This window comes from Penicillium cinerascens, assembly GCF_028974065.1.
Source record: "Penicillium cinerascens strain IBT 15544 chromosome Unknown scaffold_4_segment0_segment0, whole genome shotgun sequence".
NCBI classification, from domain to species: domain Eukaryota; kingdom Fungi; phylum Ascomycota; class Eurotiomycetes; order Eurotiales; family Aspergillaceae; genus Penicillium; species Penicillium cinerascens.
The window spans coordinates 1,298,073-1,324,669 of NW_026695297.1; the positions used below are offsets into that span (position 1 = coordinate 1,298,073).

A 26,597-nucleotide genomic window follows, 5' to 3' on the forward strand; every position below is an offset into this window, starting at 1 on the left:
TCCCAATCCCTTCGAATTTGGGGGACCATCCAGGCCTCATTCCATTCCACAGCAGTCAGAACCTGCTCCGAACTTGAGAGGAATTCAATAATGGATCTGCGAAAGGGATCGAAAATCGGCCCAGTTACGAATCAGGCCTCGAGCTGGTTGCTAGCTTTTCTCCACTCAGCCCCCGCCAGTGTACCGTTGCAAGCATTCAGGAACCTCTTCCCCGGCGCCGGCCCCCTGAACTAATGGCCACCGACAGCCCAGGGCTTGACCCATCGTCCCGATAACTTCCAGGCCGTCCCCACCCGCAACGCCAGCTCGATCTGGAATTTTGGACCTCCGGCCCAGATGTCGGTGAGACCTATATCTATGACCTTCCATCTTCACCGCTGATGCACATGGCGGTAAAGGATGTCGATTCCCAATGACCCCCACTGTACTTTTGTCCCTGACGTGTGATTTTTGAGACGTCCGCAAAGAAAATAGACCCGTTGTGCGCGCTATCTCAAGACACTTTCGCTAAAGACCGGGGCGTCGAGACCCCCCCCCCCCCAGCTTCCCAGGAAAGCAAGACCTCCAATGGAGCCGGCTCCACTGGGAACGAGAGCTTCGGCCTAAGCTAGGTGGGTTTCATTACGGAGTATTACTCACGATAAGAAATTCCGCCTGCCTACTTCGTCTGACGCGTAGAGAAATCGGTCCTTTCGTCAATCCGACGATCCATCCATCCCGTCCAGACCCTCAATGTCGGCCAACGTCCTCGATCCAAGGGAAACGGAGCCCACACCCCCTTCTGAACTGTATGTACGGAGTAGATATCCATAGCCGGGTGGCAAACACGGCTGAGCTCCACACATAGTTCACTCAAACCATTGAAAACTGTATGACACGATCGTCCCCCCTTGGGTCGCGGCGGACGCGTCCGGGGAAGTATACCCGGCCCATGGTTCACTCCCGTAATCCCAGATCTTGGTTCGCGCTCACGTTCAGGTTGCTGATCTCCGGGCCACCGAAGGATGCCCTGGCATGAGACACCAATCGGTAGCGCTGTCTGTGCACAGCACATCTCCGTGGCATTTACAATTACTCTATCCACCCCCCTGAATCGGTTACAGAATGACCGGGGCCGATGCAGGGGATATTCGCCCACGGCCAAAAAAAAAGGGTACTTTGGAGGTTCTTGCAATCAATAATTAGACTGGAAGGAGGGCTTCCAGTACCCCGCGCGGATGTGCTTCCGCCGAATTTTCTCGAAGGGGTGGAACACCTCTTGAAGGAGAGGGAGGAGTCGAACGGAGAACCCGGCAAACTTTCGTCCACTGTAAGGTTCAACGTCTGACGCCGAGTGTCGAGAGCTACAAGCACTAGGCCCAGGCCGGTTTAACGCATTACTCGCGAGTGGGGAGCGAACCTTTAGGAAGCAGGATAGAACACGTAAAGCAGGGGGCTGGGTCTTCCTCGAGTCGCTAAGATAGTTTGCTGTGAAACGGAGGAGAAAAAAAAAAAGGGGGGGCAGACGATGATCAACATAATCGCGGCCCCGGCGCTCTGGACACAGGGGCTGATCGGGGCACTGGATTGGATGGGCCCTGCACCGAGCGGCAGGATGAGTCTCCGCTGGTGGAAATCCGTCCGGTTGGGTGGTGATGTCGCCCAGAGGGGGTTCCTGCGACTCCCCGTAATGTCCGACCTGCAAGGAACAAGGGTCTGCGGTGGCAAATTTGACCTTGCTCTTGGATGACATACTCCTATAGACCTGCTTGATTCCGTAGAGTGCTTGTGGTGAGTGCAGTTCGAAATGACGCTCTTGCGACAACGCTGGAGAACTACTTCCTACTTCGTAGGTAGATGAGCCTTCTTATCGATATTTGTTAGAACCAACACTTGTCTATCTTCGGTCAATTAGGTGAGTTACTTTATATCGCTGTATCTTCCAACGTTCTTTGTTGTATGTACATACCCGAACTTGAGGTCAACATGGCTCCTGCTCCTCTTGAAGGAACCATCGCTTGCAAAAGGTACAGCTTGATTTTTTTCTTTTTTCTTTTTATCGTTCTTAAGCTCGTCAGTACACTATTTGCTATGAATAATCTTCAATTCGTACAGTCGAACAAGCCTTTCCGAATTGTGACCTTATTCGCATTCAACTGGTGTCTCGATATATACTTCCAAAATAGACCACAAACCCATCAATCTTTGGATTGCATTATATAAAAGAGCTGCACATGATGCAACCTTTAAAGGAGAACGGCCCCTAAAGTTCAAAGCAAGCTCGAGTTTCCTCACCGATACCATCGAAGTCTTTATTTATATCGACTTCACAACGTACAGCAACAACACCGTCATCGGATAAACGCATGGAGCAAATAAACCCACCCACCCCACCAACTACTGTACCATGAAAGCAAACCGCCCAGACCATCAACCTCCCCCTAGACGACCAATAAATACCCTCAAAAACCGAAATGACGCGTCAACTGTCTGAAATATTTCGGGACCGTCAAATTTGGGATCGAATCACGACCCGTGACATAGAAACTATCGCATCCTATAATGGACACGATCACTGAACCATGGTTCCATGGACATCCCCAAAGCACCCAAAAACAACACACGGCGAATAATGTTCGCCCCCGGACCGTTACCGAATGGCTCACTTGTAGGTTTTCACATAGCCGACTGATGTTCTCGACCCCGCAGACGGAATCTTCTCCGATCTACAGGCATCATCGCCGCTCGTGTTAGAAACCAAACAGTGTGTTTTGATACTAGTACTGGACTGTAAATGTAAACCTTGGAGAATTGGCCACGGCGGCCTTCTCCGATGGATCTTGTCAGGGTCCTACCTGATGCCCCGTGGCGCGAACTATGAAATTGGAATGGCGATGACGGAGGTTCCTCGCTGTCGGGTGGGTTGTACCTATCCTGTGGATGTGGATGGCCACTGGTTTTGCATATATTGGGAGGAGGACTACCTGGGCAAAGTCATGAAAAGTGATCACTCCGTAGTAAAGGGTAGAGAACGAGGACCCCTGTAAGGTTGGAGGCGTTGGAGACTAGTCAAAGTAGAGTTCATGGTGACGGTAAAACGTGGGAATAGCCCCGACTTGAACTCAATTCCCGGACTGCCTTGTTGATGCTTGACTGAAGTAAATTGCCTATTCGATAGCCTGCAATAGCCGTGGAGGCTACTGTTGTTATCTTACCGTGACGGGCCTTGATATTCCTCATACAGGATGTCCAAGTGTGAGGAAACAGTAGCTCCGCCTCGTTTTCAATCGTGTAAATCATGCCCAAATAGTACGACCAAGGAATCCTATCAGCACGGATGCCTATCGTGATCGACCGGTAGTGTCGCGTGGACTAGGCACGGCTCCATTACTACGTTACAGCACCATTCATCTCGGCGACGATTATGTCGAGCACGAGCCCTGGTCCCCTGCACCATTGTCAGGTACCTGGACAGTGAGGCTTAGGATACTGTCCATGCTCAAGTCCACTTACAGCGGAGGCCAATTGCATTCTCCCAGGAGCCGCAATTTGATTCGATGCAGCCAGCACGGAGAAACAGCACGATCCAAATCGACTCCCGATGAACTCCGTTTCAACCGCGGTACTACGAAAGCCACCTGGAAGCTAAAAACGGAAATCGACCTTCTAGAACGGTTCTGGAGCCGGCTTGCGTGTGGTCGGTGGCTCGTGCGCGAAGAGAACCCGACACTTTCAAACCAAACACGAGGCTCGTGAATTTGCATTACCCGATCAACCTCGTCGGCCGGAGGGCAATCCGTGATGTTTCTCGTCCGGTTTGGTTGGATATTGCACCGAGAGACAGTGAAAGCAGCTGGACTCTGCATTCTACCCCTGACCATTTGGCTTTTGATAACTCCAATCCCTTAACGGCTGAAACCCAGATGCTCTGGATCGAGGATCCAAGGGAGTAACTCGGTAGAGAGAGAAACACGTACAACACTCCGAGAGAGCGTGCCAGGTCATTGGATCGTTCAAAGTGGAAAACGATGTATGTACAGTAGAAATATGTACAGAGTTCCCACTCAGGTGTCAAATCAGCATGAGCCGGGGGCTGATCCACATGGGCGCACTTTTCACGAAACGAACTCCCGCGGAAGACATCTCGGGGCTCTGTAAAGTCCTTGTACTCCGATTGAAGATGGATCTCGTTTTTTTCTGCCCCGTATCAGAGTCAGCGCGGAGATGTGACAGAAACGGGGCAGTCGTCACACGGGGGAATGTCAGACTTGGCCACGCTGGAATCCACCTGCTGGGGCTCGAAGCCATAGCGTGAACGTGCCACTGGCGATCCTATTGTCGGGTTGATGGAGTCGGGCTCTAACGATTGTAACACTCATGTCCTGTGTAGCGCGGTAACTGTGGTGCTCAGTGGATAACAAGGCAGCAATCATTGGATGAAGCTCGATTGCTCCAAGGCTTTTTGGCACAGTAGCAGCCGCTCTGGACTTTGACCCCAGCAGGGAAGGTGTCAGCCTCTGTGCGTAATTTTACCCGCGGGAGATGCCGCAGTACATTGTTTACGGTGATTACACTGCGATTACACCCCCCGTACACAACGATTACTCAAGCGTGGAAGCTCTCAGAGCAGGCGCCTCATCCGTCCCGCCTCTCCCTGATCTCTTCCCCCCCCTTCCCATACTGAGGAAAAGAAAGTCTCACCCTCAAAGACTATGCTACCTCTCTATCGCTTAATCTGATCTACCTACTCCCGTGGTTGTGTCGCCCCTTGCCGCGATACTTGAATAAGCCCTCCCCCCCGGAAAGTGGGTTGCAAAATTACCCGCCCGCCCCTCTCCCCAACCGTCGAATTCCCAAGCCATGAGCCACGAGGCACTGTGAAAGCCCCCAACGCTAGACAGGGTGTTTCTCACTTGTGACACTTCATGTACGAAATCCGCGCGCCAGATCTGGCTGTCGATACAGGATCTGCGCTGGCCAGTAAAGCCGGGACTTTTGCGACCGCCTTCGAGTACACCGACCGGCCAACAACCCCCACCGCAACTCGACAGCGCGGCCGGGTACACAGCGTTTCGCAGGACCCTGACCGCTGGAATTCTTCCCCGTTAAAGAAAATGGCCACCGGCTATGCCGCCGCCAGCCCGGAACCCCCGGCGCTGTTCGTCCGGGCCATGTACGATTACGATGCCGACGACCACACGAGCCTGAGCTTCCGCCGCGGCGACATTATCCAGGTCCTCAATCAGTTGGAAACCGGGTGGTGGGACGGTGTCATCGACAACACTCGCGGCTGGTTTCCGAGTAACTACTGCCAGATTATCAGTGAGGCGGACGATTTTGGCGAGCACTTGATACACGGCCACGACGATGCAGATCTTAGCGCAGACTCGGGACTCGAAGATGATTACGGCAACGGACACGAAGAAGATGACGAGCTGGACTCTGAAGGCAACCCGCGCGACTCGATGCCCATCCTCCCCATCGAGGGCATTCCCGCGCCCAAGGAGCAGGAAGAGGCGGCGTTTTGGATCCCGCAGGCAACCCCCGATGGTCGTCTGTTTTACTTCAATACTCTAACTGGATACTCCACGATGGAGCTGCCTTTCGAGAACCCGGCTACGAGCGAGGCTGGGCCCCGAGATCGCAACAACTTCTTCGTCCCTGACCAGACTCGTCCACCTCCTGAGTTGATGGCGCGCGGCTTCGAGCGGGACGAGGATGACTACGATGGCTCTGCATCGGAGGCGGAAGGAGAGTCGCTGATGCTGGCCTCGCATGATTCGATGTCTCGCCGCCGCCAGTCGTTTATGGATGGACTGTCTCCTGCTACCTCGATGGATTCCTTGTACCCCCCTGGACCGAAGGACTTCAAGCCCTCATCAATGAACAAGAGCCCTCAACCGTCCATCAGCACAAACAGTGCGAATACCTCTGTTGCCGAAATCATTCCTCCCCGGCCGTCCATTTCCTCCAGTACCCCTTCACACTTTGTGGACGATGGATTGACGCCGCCCGTCACCTGGCCCCAGCTTGTCGACAACATGCAATATGCAGTTGAAGCTTATCGCCAGACCCTCCTTGCTGGAGAACGCTCCGAGTACGTCAGAAAGGCCGAGGATATCTCCGACCATTTGCGCATGCTCCTGGCTGCCGGATCCGACACCACCGACAATCACTCGGGGAATCCGTCCATCATTTCCACCAATAAGGCGCTCTATCCTTACTTCCGGGATATGATGTCCAAATTCTCCAAGCTGGTGCTTTCGTCGCATATCGCAGCCGCTGATTGGCCGGGATCTGACTCGGTCAATAAATGTCTGCAAGAGGCCGATGGAGTCATGCAAGGAGTGTATGGCTATGTCGACGTCGCCCGACACCAGCGAGGCGAAGGTATCCGCCGTATTGTTCCTGGTTTCGTCGGAGGTAGCTTCTGCGGTGGAAGTTGGCAGAACAACGGTGTCTCTTTGAACTCCTCAGGCCCGACCTCGTTCCTCGTTCCCGAAGGTGGTGACGCACGTGCTGAGCCTTCGGTATCTCTCGACTCGGCCCTTCTGGACCACATTGACGTTCTTCGGAGATCCTTTGTGGGCAGCATCCGCCTTTTGGAAGAGCAGTTGAAATCAAACCGGAAGATCATCACTTTTGCGGAACATGGAGAGTTTTCAGATGCTATTTCAGCTGCTGCGATCAAGGTGGTGGAGCAGTTCCGCCCGTGGGTTGTAACGATCGAGTCAATCAATCTTGTCCCACTCGGAACAAGCTTCCAGAACCCGCAACTGGTTGATTTCAGTTTGCAAAAGCAACGCGTCTATGATGGAATTGGTGACTTTATCCTGAGCTGCCAGGCAGTATCGGCCCCCCTAGCTGATGAATGGGCGGAGCTACGTGGTGATTCACTCGACGATCGGATCACGGCTGTGCGAAGTGTGGCCAAACAGCTGGAGAACTATGTCTCACAGATTGGGTTCTCACTGTCATTACTTCTCGAGCAGATCCCTGAAGAACACACCTCCATCCTGAGAAGCGATAGCCGCTTGGAGGAAGAGGATGAGTCGCAGAAGAGTACTCATAGCCGTGGAGAATCCCAAGCTAAGATCGCTAATGAGTCCATTGGTATCCCGTCTTCCTATGCACTTGGCAAGGGGACTGAAAAGGTACGACGCAACATGGACAAGGCCCAGAGGTTCTTCGGCCAAGCACCCCCGGCAACTGTCACTCGTGAGCCACAGGTTCAGGAACCAGTAAGGGAGCCTGAAGAGACTCCGTGGTTCTTGAAGATGGACCATGAGGGTGAGGTGTTCTATGATACCAAGTCAGACACGCCGATTCTCAAGTGCGGCACTCTAGCTGGCTTGGTCGAACACCTTACGCGTCACGACAAGCTTGATGCATCGTTCAACGGCACCTTCCTCCTCACCTATCGTTCCTTTACCACTGCATCCGAACTTTTTGAAATGCTTGTGCACCGCTTCAATATCCAGCCTCCATTTGGTCTGAATACCGATGATATGCAAATGTGGATTGATCGCAAACAAAAGCCTATTCGATTCCGCGTGGTCAACATTCTCAAGAGTTGGTTCGATCATTTCTGGATGGAGCCTTACGATGAAGTGAACATGGATCTCTTGCGACGTGTACATGCATTCACCAAGGATTCTATCGCCACTACCAAAACCCCCGGTGTTCCAACACTGCTTGCTGTGATTGATCAGCGTCTCCGTGGTCAGGACATCACTGCTAAGCGTCTGGTTCCCACACAGAACACTCCTGCGCCGCCACCGATCATCCCGAAGAACATGAAGAAGCTCAAGTTCCTCGATATTGATCCCACGGAGTTTGCTCGCCAGTTGACTATTATTGAGTCTCGCCTCTATTCCAAGATTCGGCCTACAGAGTGTCTGAACAAAACATGGCAGAAGAAGGTTGGCCCTGATGAGCCAGAGCCGGCTCCGAACGTCAAGGCCTTGATTCTACATTCGAACCAGCTGACCAACTGGGTCGCCGAAATGATCTTGACACAAAATGATGTTAAGAAGCGTGTGGTTGTTATCAAGCACTTTGTTAATGTCGCTGAGAGGTGCCGCACCCTAAACAATTATTCTACCCTGACTTCTATTATTTCGGCTCTTGGAACTGCACCCATTCATCGGCTGGGCCGAACATGGGGCCAGGTCAGTGGTCGCACCTCTGCTATTTTGGAGCAGATGCGCCGACTGATGGCGAGCACCAAGAACTTTGGCGAGTACCGTGAGACTTTGCACCTTGCGAACCCTCCATGTATTCCCTTCTTTGGTATGATATGAAACTACCCCTAGTGCCCAGGCAATTCGGAGCCTGTCTCCTTACTTTCGTTCCTCAGCTAACGTTACATCCAGGCGTTTATCTCACGGATTTGACCTTCATTGAGGATGGTATCCCCTCACTTACCCCGTCCGAGTTGATTAACTTCAACAAGCGGGCCAAGACCGCCGAAGTCATCCGCGATATCCAGCAGTATCAGAACGTGCCCTACCTCCTCCAACCCGTCGGCGAACTCCAAGACTACATCCTCAGTAACCTCCAGGCCGCAGGCGATGTCCACGACATGTATGACCGAAGTCTCGAGATCGAGCCTAGGGAGCGCGAGGACGAAAAGATTGCAAGGTATGCTGAATCTTCAACCAAGGACAAAGGCTCCATGTTCTTTGCAAACACCATCGCGATTCTGCGATGATCTACTTTCCAACTTGTTGTTTTCCCCCTTTTTCTCATTGGGCAAGGTGCCTGGCACATTCTCGGCTATACCCGAATTTGATCTCATATTTCCAATCATTTTGGGCGACCATGCGTTGAAACCTGTTTTGGGCGATCTGCGACTAACCATTATTGATTTCACCCCGTAGATTGCTCTCAGAGTCCGGTTTCCTGTAAGTTGTGGCGGCGACGTCCCCTGTCCAAGCTGCACCTGCGGGCGATCGTTGCCAACCGATCTCGTGGACGACCCTCCGCCATAGCAACTTGCTCCAATCAGCACCGGCGGATACGCGATGTTATCTGACACGCACATGCGATGTCTCACCATTTGTGGCTAGCACGCGGTTTTGCCGAGAGACGGGATCTCAGGACTATGCGACCGTGCCGAAGATACCTCAGTCTCCACACAACTTCAGCCCCTGATTCGCCAGCGATCTTTGAGCATCGGTCCTTTCGTGTCGAAGCTGCCACGAGACATGCAGATCATCTACCTCAATCTAAACCATTATGCGCCGCGGTCCACCGGTCTTGACCAATACCCTTCCCGAGCCCGACTATGCATGATCTCGCAGCAACCGCCCATCCATTCCATCGCTGCCTTTGCGATACCTCACTTCTCTTCGATATACCTATTCCGGCATAGAATTTGGACACCCGACCAATCCCTTCATTTCTTAGTGCCTGTCGAGAAACTCGACCCGACTCTTGGCAAAAAGGTACCAACCTAACTCCACATGTACTCCATTGTTGCACATACTGGTCCAACTTCTCGGTGTATATTCCCCACTGTTGTCACATCATTTTTTCTTTGTTCGATTGGTTCCACATTTTTTCTTACCGAGGTGAGGTGAGCCTTCTTCGGGGTTAATGTCTGCACGCCATCTTCTATAATGATATGTTATGACCTGGGAGCCCCCTTCACGTCAGATGGACTTTTGTCTGTTCTTTAGAGCACCGCTGGTTGCTCGCATCTCGCATCTCTGTATCTATTGTGTTTCACTATCCACCTGGTCTATACCCTGGTTGTGTTTGGCTGCGGGTCAATAGAAGACATTTTTTTCTATTCATTGTTTTCAAAAGTTTCTCGTCGCTATTTTGAATCCCTGCTTATGGGGTTTCTACTGGCCGCGAGTGGGCTGATCTGCAGGACTACTGAACCTATCGGGGCGTACAGCCCTGCATTATGAGAGATTGGGGCGGTCCTTTCTAGGTCGGTAAATACTTTTATGTAGGTTCGAGAGGCAAGAAGTTCTTTGGCGTAAGTAAGCTTATTTTTTGGGGATCTCTTGTCATCACATGGAGAGTTTCACTTCCATGGTCGTAATGCATCGTCCTGCCCTCTATAAGGTATGGTTCTCAAGGACACCAAGAACAGATAACTAGCAATATCAGAAGCGCGAGAAATGAACCTGCCAGGCGCCAAAGACACCGACTCAAATGAGAATTGAATTGCGTAACAGTCGTAGCGATATTGGTGTTATGGAGGCCTCCGTGCCACGAACTTAAGTTGATGAAGTAGACTGATCCCCGATACCCTGGAAGAGTTTCATCTTCACCTCGGACGCGACGAGGCCCTTGACTTCTTCCAACACGATGCGCTGTCCTCCACGCACAACTTTATCCAACTGCTGATCCTTGACCGTAGCCGATCCGCCCCCCGGACCACTGTTTTCGATCCCCCGTGCTGCCTTGCGCACCTTCTGGCTGAGATCCATCATCTGCTTGCTGCTATAGTCGCGAGAAGTAAACAGTGGACTCTGGCTGAGCGTAGCAACCCAATACTTGTTCCAGAGAAGGGACAAAAGTTCAGAGTCGAGGGTGCTCTTGAAATGCGTCGTCTCGAGCGAATAGTACTGATTCGCATGTGCACCAAAGTCCTCCGCCTTGCCCAGCGGAATAGTCTGATACTCATCATCTTCATGAGCCTCCTTGGGCGGGGTATAATCCTGCGGGAAAGTACGGAAAGCACCGATCTCAACACGACCAGCGGAGATTGTGCGCTCCGGATCAATGACAACAGCCACAAAGGGCCCGGTCATCTGCTGCGTTTGCTGCGTCGCAACATCAATACCCGAAAGCCAGCATCCATACCCTGGATGACTGTGATACCATCCAACAGCGTTATCCTTCCGCCCCGCATCCCGGCACGACTGAAGATACGACACCATATACTCGTACGCTTCGTCCTGTGCGTTCACGCGCGTTTCTGTGCCTTCGACCGGTAGCCGGAATGCGTCTGTCACCACGAATGTGTTCGGCAGGATGTACCCTTGCATCAGACCCATCACCTCTAGAGACCCGCCCGAGCGGGCATGCATCACCATTTTCAATAGCGCCGTGGCGGAGATGCGTACGGATTTGAAATAGTATGGGTCTGAGGCCCATGGTCGTTCTGCGTTCAGGGTCTTTTGCGTTTCTTCGTCATATTGGTAGAGGGCATCGCGTTGTGGGTCGAAGACGCTGATTGCGTTTTCTAGCTCTGTAATTGTTCTGTTAGTTCGAGTTCCCGTCATCGGGTGAGGGGTACCAACCCCAGGACTGCTGTGCAGCCTGCATTGTTGCGGGGGTTGTGTGGCGTTAGATAGTTGATTTGTATGTAGATGTCGTAAGTGAGGGGAAGAGAGGAATATAAAGGTGCCAAGGCAGCTTGGAGGGGGATCAAAGTAGCTCGTCGATCCAGTGATGGAGCGTGGAGAAGGGCGGTGGGACAAATTATGGCAGAACTAAAGGGCGGTGTGATGATGACTCAGCGGTTGCCCATGACGACGATCGGCGCCAAACAACGGGGCTTATGAGATGAACCTGTTATCATCTGGCCCTGCACGCCGTCTACCCCCTCATAAACATACCTCTCCTCCCGTCCTCCATGTTTCGCAACTGACGAACTCCGAAAACCCACCTTCGTTTCTTTGCTTGGTTCCGTGTGTCGGGAACCCCACGCGCTGGGCCCTTTGTTTTGATCCCTTCGGCGTCGCTGTCGCACTGCCGACAACCTTGTCATTGGTGTACATCGCATTCCTTGCTAGTTGAACACCTCGCTGCCCGACAGCGTCATATCTAGATATGGCTGTTGACACGAGCTACCTGACCAGCCAGGTCAACAACATTGTTGAGCAGCTCCATGGCATCTTCGATGAGATTGGAGTTCCCGCCCGTGAGCGCGACTCCCGCGAAGCGGAGGTATGTTGAATGCGACATGCAATTGATCATTACCTTGGATTCTAACGCATGCTATAGCTCTTCAGCGCTCTGTCAGAGACCTTGAACAACCACCTCAAACTTGTCGATGCGTAAGTTGGGAATGTAAACAAGGCACAACCGGCGCATACCAATGCTGATAATTTACTTTTGCAGAGAGAAGGACGAGATGACACAAGAAGCTCAACGCCTTATTACGACTATTCAACAAATGGAGGCATCTCTGGGCGATGAAAGGGCCAATGGCCAGTATGAGCTCAACCGGGGTGACCTTAAGGTGACCTACCCGCTTAACCGGTGCATCGCTTTCCTGCGTGAGAAGAACGATGCTATGAGTCGCCTGCACCGTGAGCGCTTCGAGCAGGTTAAGAGTGAGTGCGCCCCATACCATCTGGCAGTTGAACAGACCTGCTGACTGTAAACAGAACTTGTCGATGCCCTCGAGTCCTACTCTTCCCACCTTGAGGCCTCATTTCTTTGCATTGAACTGCCTCCTACTGCCCCAGGATCGACCATTCCTCCCAGTTTCGATCTCTCCCCCAACTATGTCACCGCACTGGACTCTGAATTCAGCAGAGTCTACGAAGAGTACCACCGACGCATTTCATTCGTCCAGACCACTTCTGAGGAGATCATCAAGCTATGGGCTGAACTTGGAACTCCCCAAGTGCAGACAGATTCCAACATCGTTCAGAACTATCGCGAATGTCCTGAGCAGCTTGGGCTGCACGAAGCCGACCTTGCCAACCTGATGGCCAAGCGCGACAAGTTGGTGGAAGAGAAGAAGGGACGTGAGCGCAAGATCAAGGATATCCGCGCCAATGTCGAGAGCCTCTGGGAGCGCTTCGGTGTCGAAGAGGCGGATCGCAAGGCCTTCCTCGCCGCCAACCGTGGCTGTGGCCTTCGTACCATAAATGAATTTGAAGAGGAACTCGCTCGCCTCAACGAACTGAAGAGACAGAACATGCACCTGTTCGTCGAAGATGCTCGCTGCCGTTTGCAGGAGCTTTGGGATAGCCTCTATTTCTCCGAGGAAGAGATGCTCGACTTCACGCCTGCTTTCTCCGATGTGTGCAGCGACGCGCTGCTTGAGGCCCACGAGGCCGAGATTTCGCGCCTGGAAACCCTCAAGGAGCAGCGTGCCCCTACTCTGGAAATGATCGAGAAGCACCGCAGCCTGCTGGCAGACCGCGAGGCTCTGTCATCCTCCAGCCAAGATGCCTCCCGCCTCATGGGCCGCGGCAATAAGGGCGAGAAGCGCGACCCTGGTAAGCTTCTCAGAGAGGAGAAGATGCGGAAGCGTATCGCCAGAGAGCTTCCCAAGGTTGAAGTTGAGCTTCGGAAGGAGCTGGAGCACTGGGAGGAAGAATTTGGTCGACCATTCCTCGTCCATGGAGATCGTTATCTCGACAACTTGACTCCTGCATCAAACAGAGCACCCCCTCGCTCCAAGACTCCATCTGCGCCTCCATCTACAACCAAGTCGAGTGCCTCACGCCAGCAACCTCCTTCTCGCCCCGGCAGCGCTATGCAAGGACCTCGCCCTGGTAGTTCCATGCGGGGACCCCCTCCTCCTCGCTCTGCGACAAAGACCCCTACCGGTGCTGGTCCTGTGAAGCACAACACTATAGGTTACGCGGGCAGCAGGTCCGGAGCGAAGTCCCCGTCCAAACTCCCGGCTCGTGCTCCATTGAGCAATATGCCGCACGGAGAGAACTCTCCTGAGCGTCGGACTGGCCCTGGGTCCTACTCATCCAGCACTATTAATGGAAAGATGCCCCCGCCTCGTGGACCGCCGCCACGTATGCGCGCATTGACAGTTGAATCCAAGGAGCGCAACAGTTACATGATGGAGCCTCCGCGCTGCAACAGTGCTATGTCGACCGCCTTTGTCCGTCCGGTGAGCCCGGAGGACGTCTACGATGACCGTCAGCGATCCTTCATGAGCGCATCTGTCATGGGCCACTCACGGCCGACTAAGCTCTCATCTCACTCCTCGCAATCCTCGATGTCCTCTCTGAACTCGTCATTCAATTCCTCGATGCAGGGATACCCGCGAATGAATCCGTATTTGAACCAAGCACCACCTCCCCCAGCTCTCCGTCAAACTTCGAACTCTACTACGACGACCACCGTTTCTGGTTCCGAGAACTGGGAAACCTTCGACGATGCATCCGAGGATGAGGGTGGTGCCAGCGACATCTACTATTCCAAGTTGCGAGCTGCTCAAGGCAAACGTTTTGCCCCCGATGACAGCATGGATATGATCGGCAAGAAGTCCAAGGGCATCCGAAGCGTCAGTCCCGATGGTCCTCACCCCGGCCAGGTCCTCCGTGTCGCGGGTAGCGACACTGAGTGGACTGACGACTTCGAGTCCTACTAATTGCCTCCAAAAGCGCATTCAATCCTCATCTGCCCTTAGCACCCGGCGCTTGTTACATATTCACTTCTGGTTTCCATTTTTCTGGCGCATCGGACGTTGAGCTGTGGTTCCGCAATCGCTTGGCTTTCTGACGATCCCATGATCCCCTTGATATCATGGTTCACGATGGACGTTGACGATCCTTACGACTGAGCTTGCTCAGATTCTGCACAGGCTGGTGTCATTTCCGCACAGATGACCGAGTCCGCCGTCTTGCTTTTCTATTGTGAAAAATTACGAGTTTCTATCATGTCACTCCTGTTTATGATTTCTTTCTTGTCAATGTTTAATCATGTCCGCTGCTGCGAAGCGCCTCGAGAATTGTCTGTCCTTTTTCTTTCGGTCATAGAGGCAGAAGCTTCTCTCTCAAGCTCGGACAGGTTTTAATTCTGAATTTTCTCTTGTTTGGTGTGGCATGGTGTTATTTGCTCTATCTTTTGACTTGTGGTCTTTTCTTTTGCTGGTTCCGTGCTACGACTCTATTCTATTTCCTCGAGTCTTCCGCTCATCTGAGGCTGGCGGCTTTTTCTTTGCGTTCTTGTCGACTCTATGAGGCTCTATTATGTTTGCTTATAGCGCAGTACAGTGTTTCCGTGTATCTTTTGCTGGTAATATTATCTTCTGTTCAAAGTACTCCAGTCTTCTATATCAAAGATCAAAACTGCCACTACGTTCTTGCATAGGGCCAAGTTTTACTAGACCCTCTATAGATAGTCAGCGGTGAACGCTTACCATATGAAAGGGCCTCTACCCGTGCCCTACTAAGCTTCTCGTTGGCCCAAATTGGCCGCGCCATTGACTATCAGACTGTCCGATAGGCCTCCGGGCTGGATTGCAAGCTAGGAGATACCGTAGTAAGACCGCTCTAGACAACAGGGTGAAGCATAGATGAATATATATCGAATAGAATGCATTCTAGCAAATAACAAGGTCTACTGTACTCATGATCGTAGAATGGAGAGGTCGTGTCTCAAAAGGCCACGGAGAAAATGCAAAGCCCAGACCCAGACGCCTTCGATGCCATATAAGCATGAAACCCATTTTTGTATCGCTTACTGAGCCGCGCACTGCGCTGGCTCCTCCTCCTCGTCATCCTCCCAGGCCGAAGCGCCCTGAGCATCCTTGGCTCCGAACTCTTCCATATTGCCCTTCGGGTCGTACTGGACTTCATCCACGGTGGATGCTTCGATAGGTGCGTTGGGCTTGGGGAGAATCTCTTTGAGCTTCTCGAGGACGGCGGGGCTGGGCTTCCACTTCTCATCGGGGAATTTCACGTTGACAATCAGATAGAGATCGCCACGCGCGTCGCTGCGCTTGATCGGCATGCCTTCTCCGGCGACCTTCAGAACTTGTCCGGACTCGAGAACCTTGCCGGCTGGGTGCGTGATCTCGATACCGCGCTCATCCAGGTGCTTGAGCACAACGCGCGAGAAACCGGTCAATGCCTCAGCCAGTGTGACATCGATCTCTGCCCGCAAGTCTGCGCCAGCACGCTCGAAGACAGGGTGCTCCTCTTGAACCAAGCGAAAAACAATGTCACCGGGCTCCTGGTCAGGAACCTGGTCAGCCTCGCCTTCCAAGACAATCTTGTCGCCCTCTCTATGAAAGCAGTTAGCAAACGTGTAATGTCCTAGATGGTGAGAAAGTCTTACTTCGAGCCGGGGGGAATATAGAGCTCGAGCATCTTCTTCGCCTCCACTGTCCGCTTGCCCTTGCACTTTTTGCACTTGTCCTTGTCACTGAAGAACGATCCTCTCCCATTGCAGGTAGTGCAGGGCTGTGTCGCCTTGGTAAGGAACTGACCCATGTTCCTGATAACCTCCTGGTATCCGACACCGTCGCAAGTCGAGCACTTCTTCGCCTTGGCCCTCTCCTTTCCGCCCTTACCATTGCACAAACTGCAAATGACATTCTTGACACTGGCAAACTTGACAGTCTTGCCCTTGTATAGATCCATCAGGCTAAGTTCATAGTCCTGCTCTTCATTGCGGCTTTTGCGCGGGCCTGCACCAGGACCCCCAGGCATGCCTCCCATACCCCCGAAAGGATCCATGCCGGGCATACCACCACCCATACCACCCATACCGCCAAACATCTGTGCCAGGATGTCGTCTAGATCGGGACCGGCTCCACCCATGCCGGGGTCTCCGGAGCCGTTGAATGCGCCCATACCATGGCGGTCGTAAATTTCGCGCTTCTGATCATCGTAGAGGATCTCGTAGGCCTCCTGAACGGACTTGAATTTGATTTCGGCGGCCGGGCGCTCCTCTTCGGCGACCTTATCGGGGTGACTAGACAGAGCAGCCTATAGTTGTCCGATGGTTAGTATTCCAATCTGAAGCTTGGAAAGGTCTGTCTTGCCTTCCGGTATGCCTGCCGAATCTCGTCTTTGCTAGCGCCGCGTTGGATCTCGAGGACCTCTGTGGTGATAAGAAAACTAGGTTAGTTTTTCCACTTTGACCGTGCCCGATAATGTATTCATGGTTGCACATACCGTAGAGGTCGACTTCGACAGAAGGCACTGCAGTTCTTGTCAGCAAGCAGCCAAATGGGCGGATGAGACCATTTTAGGCGGGGATCATACTCAGTGCGAGGCTCTTCTTTTGGGCAGTACCGATAGAGCGATCTCAAAGAAGAATCAGATAGTGTACCCTTAGTACCGAAGGAGCGAAAAGGCGCGAGGACAAAGCGAGAGGTGAGTTGTTGATCAAGCGGAGTCGCAACCGAAATTTTGTCGGTAGCTTTGAGCGGAGCCGGACCACCCTCCGCAAAAAATCCAGCGCGGCAAGTGCAGCCAAACTGCTTGACCTGCACTTCTCACGTGAGACACTTTCACTCAGATTCAGTTACTCATGAGAAGCCCTCCAAGCCGGCTCTTTGCCCGGCGTGCCTGGACCTGTCTCCAGTGCAGGGCCTCGTCCACCTCCGCGGGCGCGCAACTCCGCAAATCGAAGACCAACTTGCCCGACGCGCCTGCGCGCACACGTTTTGCGCCTTCGCCGACCGGATACCTTCATTTGGGCTCTCTACGAACAGCTCTTTTCAACTACCTCCTTGCGAAACGGACCGGTGGTCAATTCCTGCTGCGCATCGAGGATACCGACCAGGTTGGTGGCGCCATTGAGCCGAGTGTGGATGGCTGCTAATGGATATAGAAACGGACGATTCCTGATGCCGAACAACGACTGTACGATGATTTAAATTGGGCGGGACTACACTGGGATGAAGGTGAGATCGCTTGGGTGCTATAGCAAACAGCCCTGGAGTAAAGTATGGAAATGGGCTGACAGTGTGTTCGTAGGCCCTGTTGTTGGTGGCCCATACGGCCCATATAGACAGGTAAGATGCGGTGCCCTCGCGATAAGTTCATCTCTGCTCACACGCGTGTCTTGTAGTCTGAGCGAACGGCTTTGTACCGATCCCTTGCCGACGACTTGATCTCCAATGGCCACGCCTACCGATGTTTCTGTTCTTCCGAGCGCCTTGATTCGTTCGCACGCCACCGAAGTCAAGCGGGGCTGGCACCTGGATATGACAGGAAGTGTGGACACATCTCCTCTGAGGAGTCCGCGGATCGAGCATCCAAGGGCGAGGCCCACGTGGTCCGGCTGAAGGTGGAGGGATACCCCATGTTCAACGACCTGGTCTATGGGAAGACGGGACAAAATCGGCCCAACAGCAGCAAGCTGGATTTGATTGATCGAGTCTACGATGATCCGATTTTGCTGAAGTCGGATGGACACCCAACATATCATCTGGCGAATGTGGTGGATGACCATTGCATGAAGATCACACATGTCATTCGAGGAACGGTAAGACGCCTCTATACTCCGGCGAAGAACCACAGCTTATATTGGACAGGAATGGATGCCATCAACGCCAATGCATGTTGCTCTCTACAACGCTTTCAAGTGGGAACCGCCACGATTCGGTCATGTCCCTCTGCTGGTCGACAAGTCGGGACAGAAATTGAGCAAGCGGAATGCAGATATTGATCTGTCCTCGTTCAAAGACCAACAAGGAATTTTCCCAGCTACACTTGTCAATTTTGCTGCGCTCTTGGGATGGTCGCATTCCCAGAAGTCTGATATATTCGACCTTGAGGAGTTGGAGCAACTCGTATGTTGCACCTCCCAAGCTAGTAGAGCTTCCCTGCTAATGTACCTCCTAGTTCAACCTCAAGTTCACCCGTGGAAACACCGTTGTCGCATTTGAGAAGCTCTGGTTCCTTCAAAAAGCACATGCGCAGCGCTTCGCGGCCAATGGTGGTCCCGAATTCGATGAGATGGTCAATAGAGTATGCAAGACTGTGGAGGAAAATCATCTGAACGCGAACCTGTAAGTTCTGCCTCGTTGACAACATCCCCAGTCGAAAACGAATCTAATACCTAGCTACAGTGAACGGATTCTCAAGGGTCGTACGCTCTCCGAATATATCTCTCCCCTCATCCGCGCGGACGCCAAATCCTACACGACAGCAAATGAGTTTGCGGAACGTAACTCAACCTTCTTCGCCACTAAGCTCGATCGGCCTACTTATACCCCGGTCTCATCTTCTTCGACATCAAACCCCACCGTGCCCATGCTAGCCCTCCACACTGCAGCAGCAGCTCTATCCCTCGTCCCATCAGCTCACTGGAACGTCGAGACGCACCGCTTCAACATTACATCTTATGACGGCTCTGATTCCGTTGAAATCGCGTCCGAAGTTGACCGATCGTCCGTGGCAACCGACAAGGTCTTCAAAAAGGAACTGTACCATTATCTTCGCTGGGCCTTGTCTGCTTCAGCACCAGGACCTGGTATACCCGAGACTATGACGATCCTTGGAAGAGATGAAACGGTCCGCAGACTGCAGGATGCGAAGACGTTAACGCAGTCTTTGGTGCCGCAGATCGGCCGACGGGTCCCAAAGTCATCTGGGGAGAAGAAACTGGCCGAAGATCGGAGCTGGATGGGCTCTCTTGCCCCCGATCAGTAAATAGGTAAATAGTGTCTCTAAGGCAGCGTCGGAATTGTATAATATTTGAGGTATCGACACTTGGGTGCCGTAGATACGATTGCATGGCGTCAGATCTTCTGATGAAACCATCCCTAGTCCCTTTTGGGCGGCGGCCTATTCCTTCTGGATCGGAGTATCGTGGAAATCTCCATCATCACCTGTTGATGCTTCGATTTCCTTCCCCCTTTTTTTCTCGAGTTCATGTCAACCCTGCACATGTGGGTTCCCTATCTTCAAGTACCAGTCTCATGCCAATATGCTTACAGCTCGTCAAAATTTCAAACCGTGTGAGGGTTACGGAACAGACGATCGTGAGCACAAAAGGTTGCACTTTATAGGCAGCAAAGGGTGGGTCGCTACTTTCGTCGTTGCCGATCTCATTCTTGCCGAATACAATCTTCGGGGAAGCGTTCAGCGCGCAGCTTCCCTTGTACAAAGCTGCCGTGCACTACGAGAGAGGAAACGTAATAAGAAGGAAGACGCACGGCTTCTTGAATACGATAAAACGCTCATGAAGCTTCGCCGAATAATCAACATCTACGAGCTGGCCCTTTACGAGCAGCAAGCGACACTCCCAGAAGATCTACGGCCAACCTATGAGTTTCTGACTAGAAATCCAGTATGGTACCTCCGCAAAGAACTCATCGATGACTGCATAGCAAAGGGTGGTTGTTGCAGTCGTGAATGCCGATGCTGCGAAAATCGCCACCTTCACAGGAAATCGAGAAAGGGAACAGGCCACTGCACAGCTGAGTGTAGGTGTTGTGAAGACCATCGAGGATTCGAGTATACTGAGAAGGAAAAGAGCAATATTACGGATCAGCTTAGGAGAATGCTTAATCATCGAGGACCTGGGTTTGTTTTGAGGATGGCAGAGGCATACTTCTCAGCGCCTGATATCCCGGAACCAACATCGTCAAAGCCTACTTCAGAGTCTACTTCGGAGCCTACTGCAAAAGAAAAGCTATCTGAGATTCCTAACAAGGAAGAGAAGGAAAAGGAAGAGAGGGAAAAGGATGAGAAGGAAAAGGATGAGAACGACAAGGATGAGAAATCGTCGACGGCCTCGGATTTTGAAGACGTGGAGCCTTTGATCGGGGAATCGGAAGGTATAAAAGATTTCAAATGGAAAGGGCTGTTCAAAAAGTATTAGGTTTACCGTGCTCAAGTCGGCTTGCTTATGACTTGATAAATTTCTGGTGCAACTGCAGACCTAGAACTACAGGGACAAGGAGGGTATGTATATATTACAAGTTCACGCTACTTAGCTTAAGGGGTTTACAAGAATGAAGCTCATAAAAGAATACTTTGGCTTAGTATACAGCGAACTAAAGCGATTCGCTCTATCGAGATAATATAACATTGACGGTATTTTTATACGCCAGCGATTCCCCATTTTGGCTCCGAACCCAGTATTTAACCAGCAGGGTTGGCGCAAGTGAAAGGCGTAAGCGCAGAATCCGCGAAAGAAGCTTGCATCGAGGTAACAGAAGCCCAGATACCCAGGCCAGCAGCAGACAGTGCAGCCAGAGAGTAGATGACATCGAAGGTGTTCCACACGAACTTCTTCTTGTAACCGCGGATCCAGCGCTTGATACCGTTATCCACGCGCTCGGCTACGCCGGTTTGCGGGTTGAAGTGCTCCTCGGGAAGCATTGCGTCCTTCTGCACGTTGTATCCGACCAGCAGCATGGGGGGGAAGGTGTAGGAGAATTGCAGGATGCAGGCTGCGCCGACGAAGGATGTCAGGTTGCTGATTTGGGGAATGGCGGCGGCAACGATCCAGGCGAGAACCCAGTATACCGGAACTAGGGTTTGTTAGTTTGTGGATACAGTGATGGGGAAAATGGGTTGCTTACCGAGACCGATCCAGAGGTACTTGCCGAGACGGCTTTCCAGAGGGGGAAGTGGAAGACGTCGCGGAGGACGGCGGAGTAGAAGACCTTGATACCGATGTTTCCGTAGAGCAGGGCTGCAATAACACCGGTGATGAATGAGATTGCGTTGCCGAGGGTCTGGAAGCGGTAGGCCGAGTCGGGGATACCCTGGTAGGCGGGGTTGAAGGTGAACTGGCCCTGGGCACTGTAGACGACCATACCCATGATCAGATAGCAGGAGTAGATGAAGATCTCGGCACAGATGAATCCCTTCCAGAAGTCATAGGGCCGTCTCATCTCGGCCATGAGCTCGTTGAACAGGGTCGCGCCACCGTAGGCAAAGACTGCGTTCATCATAGCGGTGACCTTGTCGTTCATGGTAGAGCTGGAGGGCCAGTTGGCACTGGTCACCACGGGACCCTTCGTGATGGTAGGGTAACTGGCCTGCACGGCCGGATAGTTGGGAGGGTATTGGTGGACGACGGCCATGGTCATGATAATGACGATGACGTTCAACCAGATAGCGATGTTGGCTAGGAAGGACAGACGCTGCAGGGTACGGATCTGGCCGAGAATAAAACCGATGACCATGAAGATGACTTCGGCGACAATGAAGCAGAGGAAGCCTTTGCCATTCTGGCCCTGCGCCATCTGCGCCAGACCCTGTCCGTTACTCGTGATCAACAGAGCCACATTCAGGAAGAACTGGAAGCTCTGAAGGACGTTGACTCCGATACGGGCCCAGCTGCCGAAAATGCGGAATGCAACATCGCCATAGTTGCGCATGGGGAACCGGGTCGAGTCCAGGCCGACGAAGATTTTCCACAGCTGCATACCGGAATAAGCAGCCATGACACCGAAGGCGGTATAGAGGGCGAAACCGGGCCCGTAGCCCATACGACTAATGGCCCAGGGGACGTTGGTCGGACCCAGAATATCGGTGGTGATCAGATAGAAGATCGAACCCCAAGTGGCCGTACGGGCGGCTCTCTGTGCCTGCTCCCACTCTGTCTCGGTAACACCGTAGTTGTCGGTTCCGTCGCTGCTCGCGGCGGCGTTGGTAGAAGGATCTGTCTTCTTCTCATCCGTGTTCTCGGAAAGAGAGGGTGCCGTCGGCGCCGTCGGTTCCGGCGTGTCTTTGGGCTTCTTCCCAATGAGCATGCTGGCCCATTGCGAAAAACCCTTGTCATCGGTCCGGATGTGCTTCTCGTATTCGCGTGACCGACTGGCCCAGAAGACGTAGTTTTCGAAGGTAATGCTGGAGTCCAGGTAGATCGAATCCTTTCCTTGCAGCAAGGGAGCGGGAATGTTGTGCGCGTGAAGGCCATCGTATTGAGGGGGAATATCCTGATCCTCCTTGGAGACATGGTGGTGCTCTTCTTCGGTGCCAATGATATCAGCTTCATCACCGAGGCGAGGATCGGCGACGCCGCCCATATTGGCGGCCGAAATAATGCCTGCCATGGTTACGTTCAAAGATTCAAAGGCAGATTGATCTCAGGATGGCTCAGATCAAGCGAGACTTGCTGAGAGAAAAGTGAAGAGAAAAAAAAAAAGGAGGGGGATCAGATCGCGCGATCGGTCTTTATTTAGGCGGACCCCGTAGTGCGGAGAAGTCATATCTCGGAGTAATGGCTTTAATTTCTAGCAAGACAATTGGATGCAGTGGAGAATTAACAATTGCCCCCGGGCGATTGGGGCGAATGGACTCGTCCAGGATGTGGCCAGGACGTTATCAGTTGCCCCGGGCCCGAAAATGTAACGCTCTCCGTGTCTTACCACAGGGCCATGGCTGAGGCTGGCGCAGGTCCGTGGCAGTGGGCGACGACCTGACCCACAGGGTCTCAACAACTTGGTAATTCGCTGGCAAAAGCTTGTATCTCCGCATTCGAGAGGAGACGAGTGTGGTGCAGGCCAATCAGTGAGGCAATCCGGACACTTCCGGATGGTGCGGCACAACCTATTCCCACATTTACCCATCCGGCAACCCCTTCACCGGTGAACCAGCGGCAGTCCCTTGATATCTCGTGTTCGTTTCGCGTGGTTGAAACAGATCCTGCGAGATGACTGGTCGCCCCCCCGCGGTTTCCGTTCTCTTACGCTGCGCGTATATCTCTGTTCCCGTCTTATCTCGGCTTCTTCGGAGGCGTCGGTTATCCACGGTGGGACTATCCACTTTGACGGACTGTCACAATTCGCTTGCTCGGTTCTCAGCTGCCACTTCGGGATGTCATCCCCTGGTTAACCTAGGAAGCAGGCGGCCCCGGTAATTTAGCCTCGCTCCATTGTCTTAAATTTTGAGCAGCCTGGCTCCGGCCGGACCACGTTGCATCGTTTCATCGCCTCGTGTTTTCCGGGGAAGGTCCCTAGGACCCGTTTCGAAGCCCCTGAGGTCATAGACTACTGTATAGAGGATCGCCATTCTCGGGTGAGGTTGAAAAAAAGAGTCGCACGAGCGCGATATCCGGCACTTGACAGCACTGGGCGTTGCTAGCCGCCGCGGGGCTTGCCACTAATCGGTTACTATCCCGTATTGGGTTCTGCTCAACCAGGGTGCTGTTCCGCTTGCCACTCAGGCTTTTTCTAGGCGGTAAGCCAAAAAAATTCAATCCCAGTTGTTCCAAAAGGACCAATCGATGTCGTCTGAGTTCGGATCGGAAATGGCATCTAGAGGCGAATAATCGAGTCTCTCTGTTTCCGATGACCTGGACTCTGCCTGTTCCGTAGGAAATCCCAAAGTGCGTTCGCTGGAGAGCCTCGGTTACCCAATTGGGATGAGGCGTCTGAACCCGAAACGGGGGCTTTGTTCGTCGGCGTTCCCGCACAGGATGCCCTTGTGCTTATTAAGCCGCGCGGATGGTTTCGGCCGCGCGAGGCTTTCTCCGAAAATTATAAAAAAAATTAAAAAATTAAAAAATAAGCAGAATGGTCGAGTAAAGTCGTTCTAGAAGCCCCCGGATTCCATCTGAGAGTCCCCGATACGGGGAGGCTTCGTATCCGGAGACTTCGCGAATCAGGTAAACAACTGAACAATTTAAGTGGCGACTTACCACAGTATAACCCAATAGGTTTACTTGGCTCAGGCTGACTTTTGTAAGGTGACTTATCTGCAAAGAATCGCCTCAGAACGCCCAAGAAAGTCTGCCCGAGCAAATGCATTCTCAAATAGTGATCTTACTCGGACAACAATGTCTGTCTCGGATGACCGAATGACTCTAAGCATTGCTCCTGCGCCCGGCTCATGGCGCTACTCAGATAGATCGAACAGTGCGGGTCCTCGAGGAAGAAATCCCTCCGGTGTATCATGAGCCAGAGGTGCCGCACGCATCTGGTCAAGCTCCTTGTAGAAGGCGACCTTCTCCGGAGGTTTCACATTACGATAGTATGCACTTCACAAGACGACGGCTGTATCAGGTCTGAGACGGCGCCTTGCGGACTCAATACTATTGTTAGACTGGACGACAATAAGCAGAGCACCCCGACTGAATCGAGGAGGAATACATGCTCCCGTAGAATAATTATAGTATCTCTATTGCTGTTCTCTTAGAGTTCTATTTCTGCCCGGATTTTTGTTGCAAAAATGCCGCTATCCGCCTGTACATCTCGACCGGATTCGAATACATAGGGAAATGTCCACTATGCGGAATATCCGCCAACTCCACGCCCTCCTTCTCCAGACGCGGTAGGTATGATAGTCCACGACACTCCTCACCAAACATGAACATTCGCGGGAAAGGAAGGCTCAGAAATATACCAATCAGATCTTCCTGATCCGAAAGCTGCACCATAGACTCGAAGATAGGACGCACCACGTCCGCGCGGACCCGCAAACGCAGTGCGGATGCATACAGGGGGTTGGAGTTGGATTTTGACTTGCGAGTTCGATCGATAAATTCATCGAGGAATGTCTCGGGGTCATCCGAAGGGAAAGTAAAGATCTGCCGGCTGAGGAAGCAGTCCTCCGGCGCGAGGTTGCCCTTGATGTCTACAAAGCTGAGGACTCGGTCTGGGTAGCGTTGTGCGAGAAGGAGTGCGGTCAGACCGCCCATGGAATGGCCTATAATGTGGAATGTGGTGATGTTGAAGTGTGCAAGAAAAGCTTCGGCGGTGGCGACGAGGAATGGAATGTCTGTGGCGGAAAGGTTATCGCTTGTGGAATGGCCACAGCCTGGGGCGTCGTAGGCTATGAAGTCGTGTTCTCGTAGAAGTGGATGAAGGACTATATCTGCTAGATCTTCTTTGCAGGAGCCGAAACCGTGTAAGAAGAGAATCGGTGGCGTTGAGCTTAGTTCATGGAGTGTTGAAAGATTGACGTTGACGCCCTCGACTTGGAGAGGGATCGTCTCATAAGTGAGAGGCATGCTGAAACAGTGTGAGAATGAACAAAAACGACAGACTCCGTGAAAAGCAACGAATCTTTATTTAAGTTAGGAGATAATGGACTAAAAATCGATGTTCTGACATCAAAGATCGTCAAGAGGCTGTATGTCTTTTTGCCGCTCGCCTCTTGTCGAACCGTGGCGCTGCCCCGTGGATTGATTATGGATTCATATAGTTATTTGCCATTCAATCAATAGTGTTACAAAATTGGACATACAGGATCTGTCATGGAGTAGGTAAAGTGAACTTCGCCTAGAGACCTTCCAAGCGATACAATGGTTCCAGTTTCGCCGAACGTTGTTGGAAGATATACTTCCCGACAAACCATGACAGCCAGGTTCTGACCTGGTAGCGTGTGTGGCTATGAATAGGTACGCCGAAAGTGTAGTCGAGTTCTTCAGCATTCGTTGCCTAATGTGCGTTAGAGAGGAACAGGCACGGCTGAGGAGGATGACTTACATTGTCTCAGGGACCACAAAGAAAATGACAACGAAATTGAGCACATTCAATGCAGCATAAAATCCAAATGCTAGAGAAATTCATTAACCTCATGATATTCCTGTAGCTAGCTAGTCACCACTTACCTCCTGTTGGGGGTGTCTTGGCCAGCAGCGACGGGAACGAAAGACTCGGAATACTTCCAACGGCATGATTGACACAAATCGTGAAAGCCGCGCCCAACTCACGATGGGAGAGTGGGGATGCTTCACTAAAGTAAATTGATGGAATAGGCCCAATCCCTACGCTGGTCAGTTTTCTTCTCTTCAATGATGTCGCAGCCACATACCAGGTCCATAGAACACCCCGAAAAGGTAAGTGACGAACGCGATTAGCCGAACTCGAGAACTACTCTGTCGGGATCAAAAAACAGTAGCCTGCCGCTCACAGACACCATGCCATGTTCGGGAATGTAAATAGCAACAGGTTGCGCCGACCAAACGTATCCATCGTCCAGATAGCTGGAAAGGCGAAGATGAACATGACTAGCCCGTATCCGAGAGAAGCA

General features: G+C 52.4%; 8 protein-coding genes across 8 annotated transcripts; 4 read left to right on the forward strand and 4 right to left on the reverse strand.

Moving 5' to 3' along the window:
- Positions 1–4,904: 4,904 nt before the first annotated feature.
- Positions 4,905–8,692, forward strand: N7498_008460 (putative cell division control protein Cdc25; the record flags this gene model as incomplete). Its single annotated transcript, XM_058455522.1, has 2 exons — positions 4,905–8,271; positions 8,355–8,692. 2 exons carry the CDS (start codon positions 4,905–4,907, stop codon positions 8,690–8,692), a joined length of 3,705 nt encoding a protein of 1,234 aa, XP_058305510.1.
- A 1,522-nt stretch (positions 8,693–10,214) lies between these two features.
- N7498_008461 (Mov34/MPN/PAD-1 family protein) lies at positions 10,215–11,345 on the reverse strand (the record flags this gene model as incomplete). Its single annotated transcript, XM_058455523.1, has 2 exons — positions 11,244–11,345; positions 10,215–11,191 (listed from the first exon to the last, which is right to left on the reverse strand). The coding sequence occupies exons 1-2, from the start codon at positions 11,266–11,268 to the stop codon at positions 10,215–10,217; spliced, it is 1,002 nt and encodes a 333-aa protein (XP_058305511.1). The 5' UTR covers positions 11,269–11,345.
- A 430-nt stretch (positions 11,346–11,775) lies between these two features.
- Positions 11,776–14,293, forward strand: N7498_008462 (putative microtubule associated protein (Ase1); the record flags this gene model as incomplete). Its single annotated transcript, XM_058455524.1, has 4 exons — positions 11,776–11,892; positions 11,950–12,002; positions 12,067–12,281; positions 12,336–14,293. The coding sequence occupies 4 exons, from the start codon at positions 11,776–11,778 to the stop codon at positions 14,291–14,293; spliced, it is 2,343 nt and encodes a 780-aa protein (XP_058305512.1).
- Positions 14,294–15,384: 1,091 nt separating this feature from the next.
- Positions 15,385–16,824, reverse strand: N7498_008463 (putative DnaJ domain protein (Mas5); the record flags this gene model as incomplete). The annotated part of the gene is made up of 4 exons (XM_058455525.1): positions 15,385–15,931; positions 15,985–16,637; positions 16,694–16,752; positions 16,794–16,824. 4 exons carry the CDS (start codon positions 16,822–16,824, stop codon positions 15,385–15,387), a joined length of 1,290 nt encoding a protein of 429 aa, XP_058305513.1.
- Positions 16,825–17,184: 360 nt separating this feature from the next.
- On the forward strand, positions 17,185–19,313 carry N7498_008464 (glutamate--tRNA ligase MSE1; the record flags this gene model as incomplete). Its single annotated transcript, XM_058455526.1, has 7 exons — positions 17,185–17,439; positions 17,488–17,560; positions 17,634–17,671; positions 17,728–18,144; positions 18,194–18,451; positions 18,504–18,670; positions 18,731–19,313. 7 exons carry the CDS (start codon positions 17,185–17,187, stop codon positions 19,311–19,313), a joined length of 1,791 nt encoding a protein of 596 aa, XP_058305514.1.
- Positions 19,314–19,590: 277 nt separating this feature from the next.
- N7498_008465 (uncharacterized protein) lies at positions 19,591–20,487 on the forward strand (the record flags this gene model as incomplete). The annotated part of the gene is made up of 1 exon (XM_058455527.1): positions 19,591–20,487. The coding sequence occupies one exon, from the start codon at positions 19,591–19,593 to the stop codon at positions 20,485–20,487; it is 897 nt and encodes a 298-aa protein (XP_058305515.1).
- A 263-nt stretch (positions 20,488–20,750) lies between these two features.
- N7498_008466 (uncharacterized protein) lies at positions 20,751–22,675 on the reverse strand (the record flags this gene model as incomplete). Its single annotated transcript, XM_058455528.1, has 2 exons — positions 20,751–21,142; positions 21,214–22,675. 2 exons carry the CDS (start codon positions 22,673–22,675, stop codon positions 20,751–20,753), a joined length of 1,854 nt encoding a protein of 617 aa, XP_058305516.1.
- Positions 22,676–24,762: 2,087 nt separating this feature from the next.
- N7498_008467 (alpha/beta fold hydrolase) lies at positions 24,763–25,572 on the reverse strand (the record flags this gene model as incomplete). Its single annotated transcript, XM_058455529.1, has 1 exon — positions 24,763–25,572. The coding sequence occupies one exon, from the start codon at positions 25,570–25,572 to the stop codon at positions 24,763–24,765; it is 810 nt and encodes a 269-aa protein (XP_058305517.1).
- Between the last annotated feature and the right edge of the window lie 1,025 nt (positions 25,573–26,597).